The 15,096-nt window shown below is 50.2% G+C and overlaps 1 protein-coding gene across 1 annotated transcript in view; it reads right to left on the reverse strand.

The window, feature by feature from the left end:
• DGLUCY (D-glutamate cyclase) overlaps positions 1-15,096 on the reverse strand; it is a gene marked incomplete at both ends in the record, with an annotated part of 46,468 nt that overhangs the window by 21,897 nt on the left and 9,475 nt on the right. Inside the window, 6 exon segments of the mRNA XM_082849618.1 lie at positions 1,845-1,993; positions 2,834-2,885; positions 7,206-7,466; positions 10,923-11,126; positions 13,450-13,617; positions 14,742-14,856. Of these exon segments, the coding sequence (XP_082705744.1) occupies positions 1,845-1,993; positions 2,834-2,885; positions 7,206-7,466; positions 10,923-11,126; positions 13,450-13,617; positions 14,742-14,856 (949 nt within the window).

The following is a 15,096-nucleotide window of genomic DNA, read 5'->3' on the forward strand; positions in this document are numbered from 1 at the left end:
CAAGTGTTTCTGGAGGATTCTGTAGACTAGAGGTCAGCTGAATCTGCCTCTGGAAGATGGTTGCAGCTGCCTCAAGATAACCATTCACTAAGGAGATTATCCCAGTGCCCCAAGGACAGAAGGCTGGGCCCCTCAAGCCTACAGAATTGTTGTATGAATGTTTTTGTGTCTATTTCTACAAATATGCGGAAGAATTCCACCAGAGGCAAGCATTTATTGCGTGATGGTGGAGAGGGGCCTGGAGCTGACTCACCTTGGGCATCAGAGACCTGGTCTCAGCCAAAAGAATGCGATGATTGTGGATGACCAGATGCCCTAGGTCCTCACCCTGAGGATTTTTCTCAGAACAGTTTTCTAGATCCATGACAGTCCATTGAATGAAAGAAAATAACGACACCTAGCACTGATAGCTTGTCTATTTCTGTCTCTGCCCTTTAACATTTTATGAAGTTCATCTTGTTCGCTCCTCAGGTGTGTCCCTTCTGTGGACTTGACCTCACTTTACAGAGTCTCTGAGAGGGGCAGGACCCGGGTAGTGAGTGGGACATGGGTGTCTTGATTCTCAGTTGAGTGTGATTCCCTGACAAGGCAGCTGCCTGTGGAACTGAGGAACAGGGGTGTTGATGGAGCAAAGGAAGGAAAGGAGGGTTTGGGGGGTAACTCTGTTGAGCAGGGGGCTGGTCAGCCACAGGAGGGGCTCAGGTTCCTGAGGCCAAGAGAAGGGTCCAGGGGTCCACAAAGGGGGCAGCTGGAAAGCACAGCCAGCCCCACCTGCTTCCTCTGGGATCTTGGCTGCATCGTTGGGGGGAAGAGCACAGATCGGGGGTCCATTCAGCGGGGGAAGAGTGTTTGCTCTACAGCTTCTTTGGACCCTGCTGGCCCGTGCGGACACAGAAAGCCCTTCTGCTCTATCCTGGGAGGCCTCCCCAGCCCAGAGAGGCAGGAAGCACGAAGCCAGCCGCACTGGGAGCACCACACCCGAGGCCTCTTCTGGGAAAGACCAGGGCGATTTGTGGAAATTTTCTACTCAGCCAGGAAGGCTTTCATTGTCTCATCAAAACCCCAAAAGCCAAAGGCAACTAATGGGCCTGGGAAACATTCTGAAGTGTTTGAATGGACAGAAAAAGTAAATATGGAACACGACAAACGTGCCTTCATTTCTCCACGCTCTGGTTCCCACCCCAGGGGAGGACTGCTGGCATCCCAGTCACATCAAGCCTTTCAGAAATTCATAAAGGCAACACGGTCCCACGAAAAGCATAGTCGGTAGGGCCCTGGGAGTCTGGACTCTACTCCTAATTACCTCCCTAGGCCTCACCTTTGGAAACTATACCTTCCTTACCTGCAGGTTTTAAGAGAGGCTTAAACAATACAATGATTGTGAAACCTCTTTGAATACCATAAATTTCTATACAAACATGAATAATCCCATTATTAGCAATCATAATATCACACTGATCATACATTCAAGATATATTTAAAAATGAATAAACTTCATAAGATGATACAGAATACATATGGTACATTCACCCTGTATGACCAAAATAATATATCATGGCTTGAGCTTATTATTGTCATTATTTTATTATTAGATTTGATGTTTTAGAGTTGGACAAATAGAATATGCTCAGTTAAGCGTCATTTCCCTTTCCTGCTCGTGGGAACACTGGATTTCTAAATGTCAGCATCGTTATTGTCTATACCAACCAGAATAAACAAAGACCAACTCTGAAGTGGAAAACAATGGTCCCATATAACTCCTTTTTGTCATGTGTTCAACAGTCAATAAAAAAGGTTTTTAGTGTTGACATATTCTTGTCGCATTCTCAGCGCCCCTTGCTTACCAGTTGTTGAAATTCCAGAACTCTTCTGCACTGCAAGGAAAAGACCATCGATGGGGTCCACCAAGTGCTTGATGTTCCTCTTCCTTGCATTGTAGTAATCGCCATCGGCAGCCCCTCCCCTGCGCTCCATCGCCACCAGATGGTCAAACCTGCCGGGGTGAGGGCACAGGGTCCTTATGGAGAGCCAGGTGCCTGGCTGGCTCATGCCTTCCTGTGTTTGTGCGAAGGACCCTTCCGTCTTCGTTTCCTTCTTTCCTACAGAACTTGGTTCAAAATCCACTGTGTGCCAGAGCCTGTGCTGGGCGTTGGTCTCTCAGATCATTTTAAGAAACAGTATAAGGGCTTCCCTGGTGGCGCAGTGGTTGAGAGTCCACCTGCCGATGCAGGGGACACAGGTTTGTGCCCCTGTCCAGGAAGATCCCACATGCCGCGGAGCGGCTGGGCCCGTGAGCCGTGGCCGCTGAGCCTGCGCGTCCAGAGCCTGTGCTCCGCAGTGGGAGAGGCCACAACAGTGAGAGGCCCGCGTACCGCAAAACAATAAAATAAAATAAAATAAAAAAGCACACTTTCTAATTATAATAATAATACATATTATTGTAGAATATGTGGAACACACACACAAATCCCATAATAAAATAAAATTGATTTGGTTTCCATTAACTAAACCCCCTCAGAGCCGTTTGAGGTAGAATCTTTGCATATTCGCTGGCCCAGGACGAAGTCTTATCCAGAGGCTAACAGAGGGCCTGGGACGGGGATGGTGGACCCAGTACTCACGGTCCCACTGGTTCTGCAGGAGCTCCTGAACTGCTCTGTGGCCCAGCAGCAGTATCAAGGGGCGGCTGGGGGAGCTTTGGTTACCCCCATAAGCTCCATCATCAGCCCCTCACCCCCTCACGTAAAGCCAACCCAAATAAGCACCTTGTCTATGTTAAAACCATACGGCCTCGAGACAGCTGCTCCCCACCCCAGCCTCCCCATGTTGTCACCGCAAGCCCTTTGGGAGCTGTCGCGGCCCCCCCAGTGGGTCGATGGGGCGAGCTGAGGGCAAGGAGCCAGATCACTGTCCGAGCTCCTGAAGCGCCCCTACCGGGGCTCTCCCAACCCCCTTCTCCAGTTCCACCCCCCGCCTAGGGGGAAAGACAAGAGGAGGGCAGTCGTCCATCAAGGGATACTCGTGAGGCACAGTCTGTGTATGACGTGACACCCCAGGGAATGGGGGGCAGTCACGACAGGTCGAAAGACCCAGCCCCTCTGTGTGCTGTGAGGGGCAGGCTGCTGGCCCCGCAAGGGGGTTGAATAGAACCAAACGACAATTCCTGGCTGTGTGACCTTGGGCAAGCCACGGGACCTCTCTGAGCTTTGGCTTCCCCCTCTGCAGAATGGGGGTAATCAGGCCCTCTCCCAGGATTGCTGTGGACGCAATGGTGTGATGTTTGCCGAGCACCAAGCTGGGGGCCTGGCACAAAGCAGGTGCTGTGTAAAGGCTGGCTCTTTATTTCTTTGAAATTGGATTGAGGATACAGGATACTAGTAAGACGGGGCAGCAGGGAGCCACACAGGGTGGGGAACATAGCATATCCCCAAGGGGGGCACACAGAGAGAAGGAAGCCCAGGCAAGGAAGGTCGGGGCGAGCGGAGACCCTGCACCCAAGCCATAAAGAACCAGTTTATCAATTTATCTTCAAGACAGGGAATCAATGACTGAGCTTTCTTCTTTAAACATTTCCCAGGCTTCACTTATAAAAAAAGAACTGAAATCATTGTCATTAAAAGGCCAAATCGCTTCTACTTTCTTCGTCCACATGTAATGAAAGCTCTGCAAAATCTAATACAGCGAATTCCAAATTCCAAGCCACTGTGTGGGCAAGACCCAGTTCTGAGCTGAGGTCCAGCATGGAGCCGGTGGTCAGGTGAACAGGAGGGCAGAGCGACTTCTGGGAAAGTGGGCAGCAAAAAACACCCAGCAGGGCGTGGCCAGATGGAAGAGACTGCCGGCCTGTGAAGCAGTGGGCACAGTTGGCTGTCCCTTCTCCTTGGTGACAACACGGTTCTTGGTTTTCCTCCTTCCTCAGTGCTGATCCTTCTTGGACGAAGGATCCTGCTCTTCCTCTTGACCTCTGGGCGTGGAGCGTCCCAGGGCGCAATCTGGGTCCTTCTCTCTGTCTCCACTTATTCCCTCCATGATGTCATCCAGTGTCTTGACTTTGAGGCCATCAACATGCCAACTGTTCTCCAGTTCCTCTTTCCAGCCCAGACGGCTCTCCTGAACTCGACTCGTGGATCTGATTGCCTGCTGTCTTCCCCACTTGCATGTCTAATAGGTACCCACACTTTCAGTTACCCAGGCTCAAACTTGCACTCTTATAAACTTTTTCAAATTGTAATTGTGGTAAAACACACCTAATGTAAAATTTACCATCTTATCCATCTTTAAGAGTACCGTTCTCTGGCATTAAGCACATTCACGCCATTGTGCAAGTATCCCCACCATCCATCCCCAGAACTATGGGCCTCTCGCTGTTGTGGTCTCTCCCCTTGCGGAGCACAGGCTCCCGACGCGCAGGCTCAGTGGCCATGGCTCACGGGCCCAGCCGCTCCGCGGCATGTGGGATCTTCCCGGACCGGGGCACGAACCCGCGTCCCCTGCATCGGCAGGCGGACTCTCATCCACTGCGCCACCAGGGAAGCCCCATCCCCAGAACTTTTACATCTTCCCAAACTGAAACCCTGTACCCATTAAACACTTACTCCCCCTTCCCCTGACCCCGGTCCCCAGCAACCACCATTCTACCCTTTGTCCCTGTGATTTTAATTACTCTGCCCACCTCATACAAGTGGAGTCATACAGGTTTGTCTTTTTGTGACTGGCTTATTTCACTCAGCATAATGTCCTCAGGGTTCATCTGTGTTGTAGCATGTGTCAGAATGTCCTTCCTTTTCAAGGCTGAGTAACATTCCACTGTATGTACAGACCACACTGTGTTTATCCAGTCATTCGTTAATGGACGCCTGGGTTGTTCCCACCTTTTGCCTACTGTGAACAGTGCTGCTGGGTGTGCAAACGGGTGTGGAAATATCTGTTTGAGTCCCTGCTTTCAGTTCTTTTGGATACACGCCCAGAAGTGGAATTCCTGAATCATATGGTATTTTCTATTTTTAATTTTTTGAGGAACTGCCATACTGTTTTCCACAGCGGCCGCCCCATTTTACACCCTCACCAACAGGGTGCAAGGTCAGGCCTGCTCCACCATGGTCTTCCCTGAACCAGTCCACGCCAATTCCATCCTCTCAGTCCCCTGCCCCGAACATGAGAGCAGTCACGACTCTACCTTCGAAACATAGATCTAGCTGCTTCTCACAACCTCCATCTCTACCATTCATCCCTCTGGGGTCTCCTGAAACCAGAGTCTGAGACAAAGACTTGGGTGCAGGTGGTTTATTTGGGAGATGATCCCAGGAGGGAACAGGGACAGTGAGGATGGGAAGGAGAAGCCAACAGGAGGGTTTGTGCATTTTCAAGGCAATGGGGTCTCTGTTCCTCCGGGACCTGCGTGACTCCAAAAGACAGGAGGCAAAGCAGCAGCTCCCACTCTCCACGGGTTGAGGGGGCCCTGGAGGCATTAGTCCCCATACTTCCAGGCTGGGTGGTTTTGCAGAGGTTTTTGGAGAATTCCCCACAGAGCACTGGCCTGGGCTGTCTGTGTGACTCAGAGCTTCCACCCCAGCTGTGGCTGAAATCACTGGGGGACAGAAGGACTCGCCACAGGGCAGCAGCCTCGTCTCCCGCCTGCCGTAACCTGGCCCATCTCCTGTCCCTACGCTTGTGCCTGTGGCTACCTGGGGGATCCTTTTTTTTTCTTTTTTTGCGGTACGCGGGCCTCTCACTGTTGTGGCCTCTCCCATTGTGGAGCTCAGGCTCCGGACGCGCAGGCTCAGAGGCCATGGCTCACGGGCCCAGCCGCTCCGCAGCATGTGGGATCTTCCCGGACCGGGGCACGAACCCGTGTCCCCTGCATCGGCAGGCGGACTTTCAACCACTGCGCCACCAGGGAAGCCCCTGGGGGATCCTTTAAAACCTAACCGTGACCTCTGTCCTCCATCCAGCTCCTCTTCTCCTTACCCGCTCCAGGCCGGTCAGCTGGCTGCTGCCCTGTCTTAAGCCTGCCGGGCCCCCACTCTACCTCATGGCCATTGTCACAGCCAGGGACACTCTTCCCGCAGCCAGTCCAGGCCTCACTCTTGCACCCGCTTCAAGCCTTGCTCACATGGCACCCTGTCCAGGAGGTCTTCCCTGACCCTCTTGTTTAAGAGAGCAGCCCACCCCTGCGCGGCCCCCTCACGCCTGGCCCGTCAGTCCCCGTTCCCTGGGTCCCGGGCCACTCTATTCCATAGCGTATCACCTTCTAACACACTACACATGCACTGTATTATTTTCCTATGCTGTTTACCGTCTCCATTACTCCATGAGGGCAGGATGGCTGTCAGTCTGGTTCACCGATGGATCCCAAAAGCCTTAAATAGCGCCTGGCACATATTAGGTACTCAATACACACTCATCGTGTGAAATGGATTCTGTATGTCCAGACACAGCCTTTCCACAACTTCTAACGTAGCAGGCGCTTTAGGATATGCCTTCCTGAGGTGGAAGCCCTTTTTAGAGGCTAAGAAGACAAAAGTACTTCTCTGAAGAATGCATTTTGAGGGACACAGAGAGACAGGCAGTCAGAAGCGCGGTAGGCTCCCGGCTGATACCTGAGTGACACCCACAGAACGAGGAGAGATGAGTAGCAGCTGTTCACCCTGCACCCTAGGCCAGTCCTGACACACTGACAGCAGCGTCCCAGGCTCGCACGGTCAGCACTCTCGGCCCTGATGCCCATCTGGGTGTTCCGGGAACCTGGGAGGCGTGGGGCATCCTGCCCATTTGGGCTTTGTGGGACACGGCTGTCTCAGCCTCTCTACCACTCTATTCTCGACCATTCTACCCTCAACTCGGGGGTCCAGGCCTGTCCCGGCTGGCTCAGTGTCCTCTGCAGGTCACCCCTGCCTCTCACGGGGGGAAGCATGTGCACAGGTGGGATCATGGGGCCTGATGGACCCGGCTTCAAATTCCAGCTCATCATCCCCACCTGGTTAAATCACCTGGCCCTCTCAGGGCCTCAGTCTCTTCATCTATAAAATGGGGATAATGCTGTTGCTATCAAAGAGTTGTTCTGAGTGTTAAGGAAAACGCCCCGTGTCAGGTGCATAGCACTGTGCCTGGGCACCCGGAGGAAGTCCCACAAATGCTGACTCCCTCCACCCTCCGCCCACGAAGCCTCATCTGGCTAAAGGGACTCCCCTCCTCTCACTGCTCACCTCGCTGTACAGCCTCGTCAACAAGCTTCTTGTGCAAATTCAAGGCTCTCTGGTCGACGACCATGGAGACCCCCTTCTCCCAGGCCTGCAGGAATGCAGCCAGAGCCGCGGCTCCCGGCGGGCCGTCCGTCTCTTCTGGAGGCTCGTGGTTGAGATGCGCGGGGAAGCCGGTGGTGCGGAGCACGGAGCGGGTGTGGGACGGAGACAGGAAGGCCCGCAGCAGCTTGCCTGGACGGAGCAGGTGCCCGAGACCTCGGCTGCCTAAAATTAGGCAAAAACAAAATTAAATCACAAAATCACATAACTGTGTTCCAAGTAGCATCTTATGGGGACAGTAGCTTGTTTTTTTGTTCCTTTGCTTGTTTTTGTTACAGAAGTGGATTTGAAGGTGTGGCAGACCCCTCCCGGGCCAGTCGAGAAGGGTCACTGGGTAAGGGGCCCACCAGCCTCTCCTTCAGTTAAGTGTGGCCTCGAGACCAGGTCCTCTCCATGTGACAATCAAAGAGCAGTGGAAAGAGAGTGGGAGTGGTGATGTGGCCTCCCCCTGGCCTGGTCGTACACCCCCAGGCTCTACTCCAAGCTCTTCCCTTCCTGGGAGCTGGGCTGTTGACAGCCAGCGCCCCCTGGGGGTCTCACGATGGGATGCGGAGCTGCTGGGTCCCTGAGTGACCGCGAGGGAGCAGATCCCCTTCCTGAGGAGCTAGAACACTCACCCTGGAAGACCCGCCCTGGACTGCTGTGTGAGAGAGGCACACATTTCTGCTGTATGTATTTGAGCAAAGCCTCTTGGGGGTCATTTGTTAGAGCAGTTTAGCAAGCTCTAACCAATACAGGGAATACAGAAGGAGGAAGGGAAACAGGGCTGTCTTAGCTGGGGATTCCCCCAAAGCAGACCTAAGACAAGGGCTTGGGGGCAGGTATTTCAGTGGAGAGGGAGCCCAGGAAGGAAGTCAGAAGAGGGAGGAGGTGAAAAGCCACGAAAGGATGTGTGAGTGAGCAGGTTAACTCCAAAGGCAACGGCGGCTCAATCCTGCTTGAGATCCTCTAAGAAACCAGCCCCTGGGGACTGTCCTGCCAGAGGACAGGGCTGGGCTGCACCTGCTCTCTTGGAGAAACAGAGAGACCAGAGGCCCAGGTGGAAAGCTGATGTGCTGGGAACTGCCCACTGCAGCTGCAGTGAACCCGGGGGGTGGGGGGGTGGGGGTGGGGGTGGGGGGGTTGGGCTGGGCACCAGCTGCATCTTACAGATGCCACCGTGGCTGCCAAGCCAGTCCCAGAAGGCTGCACAGCCTCCGGACTCCCATCACATACCATTGTGCCTTCGTCCATGCTCAGGCCACCTCGGGGCGTATCTGTGCCGTGGAACGGGGGGATGTGACTTAGAACTCCCACCCCAGCTGCGGCTGAAGTGAGAGGGGTGGCCTAAGGGATGTGGGGGGCTTCAACTTGCATTCGAGGTACCTGGACAACGTGGAGGGACACAGGGTGTGGATTCTGGTTATGGAGGAACAGCTCCAGATTCAGCATCTGGAAACGTACATTCAAGTCCAGGCACTGGCACGTCACAGCTGTGTGACCTTGGCCTTGTCCCTTGATTGCTCTGAACGTCAGTTTTCCTACATGGAGCTGGGGGTGGTCCAGGTGGAGGAAGGCTGTGAGGCAAGGGCCCCTCACGTACTGCCCGTGGGAGTGGAAACGGGAACATTTGTCTGGAGGGTGATTTGTACCTTAGATTTGTACACTCCACTGGAGCCAGCAATTCACTTCTAGGAATTTATCCTACTAAAGTGATCATGGGTATGTACACAAATGTAGTCATAAGGATGTTCAGTGCTGCATTGTTTGTGGTGTCAAATAATAGGCTATTAATAAAATGGTAGAACATTCATAAGATAGAATTCTATGCAAACACTATAAAGGATGTTGTGGTGATATTTAATGACATAGAAGGATGTTCACAATACATTTAAAAGGGAAAGAAGCAAGTCCTAAAATAGTATCACAGTATGATTCCAATATATATATATATACATTCAGTCTTATAGGTTCAAGACTGAAGAAAAAGACTTTAAGGGCAAACATAAAACTGTTAATAATGGTTAATTGTGATGGGATCCTGGTAATTTTTATTGCCTCTTTCATGTTTTCTGATGTTTGTACAATAAACATGAATTACTGTTGATAAGTGGGGAGAAGAATAACAACATCTTAAAAGAAAAAAATTGGAATGTAACCTATTTAATAGGATGTGGTGAGCCCCGATAGAGAGAAGAGGGGAGAGAGACCTTTGTCAACTTGAAAGCTGTCCATCCATCTATGATGATGTTATTATTAGCACAAACATTACCATTATAAACCTGCATTTCTTCGTCTTCTCCAGGCACCTCAAACGCCAGCCACGTGAGGTCCTCTCAAAAATGACTGAGTGGCTCTATTATTATGCTCCGTGACTGGTGTTCACTATATGGCCATCAGTCTTATACCTGCTTATTTAATACAGTGGGAATCAGAAGCCTCTGTTGTTCTTGAGGGTTAAAGACGTTCCTTGATAAACAATATTGGCACCTCTGGACAGTCATAAATCTGCCTGTCCCCCGAGCCTCATGCTTCAAGCCTTGACACACAGTTCACCCAAGCACTGAGGGTATTGCTGTGGACGACCTCCCAGATCATTTTGATTAAGCAACGGGAGCACCGCGTCTGCAGTAAATTTACTTCCCAGTTACTTTTTTATCTGAGCTAATGGCAGAGCTAATAATACATCTTCCCTCATGACGCTTGTACTGAGCGGGAGAGCCGTCAGCCTGAGTAAGAATGTTTGTGAGACAGATTGCAGAATTTTTAAAAATATTCACCACGGAGACCAGCTATGTCAGAGGCTCTGTGTATACACAGCCACGACGCTGTGTATGTGTGTGTCCTGAAACGTGCATCTGTAATGAGCAGATATCCCAAACTTACAATGTGTTTGCATGAAAAGGAAACTGTTTTCTGCAGCATGAATGAATGAATGAGTGAATGAACGAACAGACAAGCACCTTTCAGCAAACCTCCTCCTAACTGGAACCAGCAGACCCCTACTGGACCCCAGCAGCCCTGTCTAATGTCTAGAAAGTCAGCGGCTCTCAAACCACAGAAGGGCTATCCTCTGAGACGCCAAATACAATATACATGTCGGCTGCAAACTGTTGTGAGGTTGTCTCTGCAGGGTCCTGCCCCACCAAGGATCCGCCAAGGAGGAGCAATCCAAACCCCCCTCCTATCTCCACTGCCCAGTGAACAAAATCTAGTCTACGCCCAACCCCAGGCAATGGCACAAAAGAAGACGATTAGGGACATTATTACGGAATGACTGATGACATTGCTTAAACAGTGGCAGTTGACTACCTAGGAACCATTCCTCTCCCTTTTTCTTCCCTACTCAACCCCAATTTAGTTCTGGATGGGAACGTGCCCACATCCCAAACTCCCTCATATGTTTAGTGTTGAAAATTTGGGGGAAATAAATGAAGAAAAAAAAATCATCCACAATCACGCTATCCAGAGATCATCACCGTTAGTATTTTGGTGCATTTACTTTTTTCCGGATTCATACACAGTATTAGCATTAAAAAAAAAATCATACTGTAGATACAGTTGGCATGCTGCTTTTCCCCCTGAACATTCATCAGTGATGAACTTCTCCAGGTCCTTGAGGTGTGACTGGTTGTTTCTTACCGGGGTCGATGGCAATTATCATCTCCAGTTCTCTGACCGTCTGAGCGACTGAAGCTGACGCCATGCTGCCGTGCAAAGGATCCTGGGAAATGTGATGGACCTCTGGCATTCCCTCAGGGGTGAGACATCTGGCCGGAGCCGCTGTACCCTTCAGGTCAGTCATAACTGTGCAAGCCGGTGCGCTGGTGAAAGCCAGTGGCATCTCTAAGGCACACAACAGGAGGGTCTGAGCCCAGCCCACTTCATCAAACCCTGTCCATGTCCATCTAGCCCACCGTTAACGGGAAAGATGGCGCCCATGCCTTGGTTTAGCTGGCGGCGCTCCTTACCCATTTGTTGGCACCAGGCCAGGACGAGCTGGCTTACGACTAAATCAAGTTCCACATTAACGGGGGCCCCTGATTTTTAGGAAGGTGAAGATGGGTTGAGTGTGGGCAAAGAAGTGAGGTACCCACAGCTACAGTTGGGGCTCTAGGAGTTTCCATCAATGCAATCCCATGGATATCAGAAAGTACTTACTAAACACTTGCAACGCATCAAGCCATCTTGCTTTACTTTGCAGCAGTTGTTAGATCTGCTAACAAATAGTTCTCTCTGAACATAGCTTCTATTTTTCTCATGTCCCGTATATTTTGCTTTGGTTTATGCTAATTTTGTTCTCCCCCACTAGATTCTGGGCAACAGATGCACTGTAGCATAGTTATTAAGACATGACTTTGCATGGTGAACACACTTGAGCACGAGATGTGACTTTATCCTCTCTAAACCTGTTTCTTCAACTGTAAAATAATGATAATGCCTCATCTGGTTGTTGTCAGAAGTGAACTGGAAAATGCACATAAAAGTGTTTAGCAAAGTGCCTGGTCCAGTGTAAGCCCTCGGTATAGGTGATGGTTTGCATTATTGAACCAGGTGCTATATCTTATCCATTCTCATGTCCTTGTGCCTGGCCTGTTAGGTGCTTAATCCTCACTATAACTTAATTTAGACCTTCTGCTTTCTTCAGTGTCATTATGATCCTTGAGTACTTTAACCCCACTCAGCTGTATATTCCCAGAGAAGAGGGACCATTGCTTATCCATCTCACAAGTGCACACAATAAGTGCTCAATAAATGTAGACATGAATTGAGTAAGTAACAACGTCTTGGATTTCCCAGGAAACCGTAAAACTTCTCAGATCTAACAGAAAGCTAAAGTCAGCCAACACTTCAGAAGGAAAACCTACTGACAGATGCGTCAAGCATTCAAACTTAACTTTCAGCTGTGATAAAAAGTGGAAGAACTAAGGATTTCGATGAATGCAATAGTTTTTCTGTGTTTGGGGCAGAACCTAAAATTGGTCACTCTAAAGCAATCACACACTAGAACAGTCAGCTCGAAGTGTGACATGGGGTTTTGGCCCATCTGTTGTGAGATGTGCAGCAATTAATCTATTGCTAACAGAAGTTTAAATATTGAAGTTTGAGCCTGATTTTTATAAATTAGAAAGATTCAAGGTGATCCCTGACCAATGATGTCATTTGTTCTCATTTACAATCAAACATGCTATCGCAAGTCAGAACTGAAGGGCTATCGTGTGCTGGGATCCCAGCCGCAGTGAGAGCTCTTCTGCAGGGCATCCCCCTGGCAGGGGACAGGAGAGGGCTGAGACCATCGTGCTGGAGGATATTTACTGTGGGTGTATGGATGTGTACACACGTGAGCACACACACACTTGTAAATGACCACAAGCTCCCTGAGAACTGCATCTTGTCTCCTGCAGCATTTTATTCCTAAGATCTGGGCACAGAGTAGGCTCCCAATACATTTGTGTGAATAAACAAATAGACTCCCCTGGATCTTGGTGTTTATGCCCTATCACCATATTAGAGATAATCTTCCCCATCATGAGGCCGTTCTAATAGCTAAGCGTCCATGAATGCTTTAAAAATAAATTGAAAGTAGCACTAAATTCTATTATTTGTAGTGCAAGCCAGGCTGACCTGGCTAGAATCTTCCTCTGTCTACAACAATGGGCTGCAACAGTTATTTTTAATGTCTCTGTCACATCCTTACCTTACTGTGTGCTAGTTAGGGGGCCCTCGTGTGTCGCTTCAGTGTAATATCACCCTTGGCCTTTGAAAAAAAGGACCGACAATATTGCTTTCAAACACCCGGCAAATACCACGTGAAATGCTTTGCTTAATTGAGTTGCTTGCCTTCACCTTTGCTTTCAAAGCCCCACTAACCTCCAAGATGTCTCAAAATATCAAGCAAAACTGGCGCTTCTGTTAGATTGGACTGTGAGCCTTCCACTGATAGAAATATATTTAATCAAAACATATTTGAGCTGAAAGACAAGCTGCTCTGGTGAGTCCCAGCACTGGGATGGAAGCAGTCAGAGGGATCTTTGCTGTGGGCTATAGGCCTGTGTTTTATGACTTTATTCCTTAAGTCATTGCACCATAAGCCTATGCATTCAGGAACTGGAAACCCACCCAATTCCCTCCTAGGTCAGAGTAACAGCCCCCTTAAGCCCAGACGTACTGCAGGCGCTGACAGCTTCGAGACTGGTCAGCTGAGAAGGCCAGAACACTGGAACGTGCCCTGGCTGACACAGCACAGGCTCCCCGTGGTCAGGTTTGGAAAGATCTTTGATACCCAACAGTTCTGCAGATGGAAGAAGAAGGTGAATTCCACTGGGTCCTGCACTGGCTGGTACTATCTGATTTGAACATGTTGAGTAGTTTATGGTTCTTTCTCCAAGAGCAACTCTAGTCACAGAACCACTGTAAATTGGAGAAGTCCAGGGAGGACACCAGGAATCCGGACTTTACCAACCCAGAATACTTGCTGACTTCTAGTGCATTTTGAGGGGCATAGTTTCAGAGCATGGAATCTTAAATGCTTGGTGTGATTGCTGGAGGAGACTAGGGGGGCATTTAGTCCAACACTGTCATCATACAGATTGCGATTTTGAGTTTATCTTGGTGCAGACCGAGTCACATAACCTAGACAGAAACTCTGTTGCTTGATGACCAACAGCATCCCTACCCCTGGCCAGATATCAGAGCCCTCACGAAGACAGCAAAGATGGATGTATTGGGTTCAATTCATCCCACTAATGATAAAACTGCCGACACGCTGCTTTGGGTGGTCCTGAGACCATCTTTCTGTGAGGGAGGTGACAGGTGCTGATTGCATTTTTGCAGAAGGCCGGGCTTTGTCTGATTTTGTTTGTTAAGCAGCTGAGTGAGTTCAATTACTCTGAACTCTGACTCTCACCCAAGACCCAATCCCAAGCTCTCATCAGGACCTCTGAGAGCCTCCAGGAGGCCTGGGAAGCTTCCACACTTGGATCTGCTCACTTGCCAGCAGATTGAGTTAATACACTGGGGATCAATGGCTTTCAGCTCAAGTTAGCATTTGGAAGGAAGCCGTCCCCTGCCCAGATATGCCACTGAACAATAGCCTAGATTAGCGGCTACTATGATTTCAAATTTCAAGGCAAATAGCTCTGCTGACATCCTCCACCACCTGCTTCCCCAACCCCCGGTTCACTTGAAGTTCACAGGGACCAATGGATGAGGCTGGCTATTCTGCCAGGGGCGTCACCTTCAAACCTGAAGGGCACCTGCAAACCCAGCCCTGGTGCTACTGCAGGAATCTGGGTCTTGTCCAGGGCCTTAACCCCCAGGACCGCTGGGAAAGATGAGGACACGTCAGGGGAACTCAGGAACACAGCAAGTTCCCGTCTTCTCAGGCAGAAGTCCACGTGCAGCTGTCAGAATCATGAAAGAGAGTGGACACTGACCTGGGTCGGTTGTCCATATGCTCACCCCCCACGGAGCAACAGGCCTGCACCAGCTGTTCCAGTTTGTCCTTGGGAACGGGCCTCACTGTGACCACCAGAGGGCAGCAAAAGCCAGCAATGGTGGCACAAGGCACCTCTGTCTGCCAAGAAATCAAGTGAAAAAATGTTAAAAAATAGAATTAGCACAGATGAAAGCCCTCAGGACCAAGAGTTCAAAGCAGCTCAGTGAAGGAGGAGGTCCAAGTAACCATCATAAAAATATAGCTTCTACTTTTTTTTTTTTTTTTGTGGTACGTGGGCCTCTCACTGTTGTGGCCTCTCCCGTTGCGGAGCACAGGCTCCGGACGCGCAGGCTCAGCGCCCATGGCTCACGGGCCCAG

The sequence above is a fragment of the Leucopleurus acutus genome (genome assembly GCF_964270905.1).
Source record: "Leucopleurus acutus genome assembly, chromosome: 1".
Classification (NCBI taxonomy): domain Eukaryota; kingdom Metazoa; phylum Chordata; class Mammalia; order Artiodactyla; family Delphinidae; genus Leucopleurus; species Leucopleurus acutus.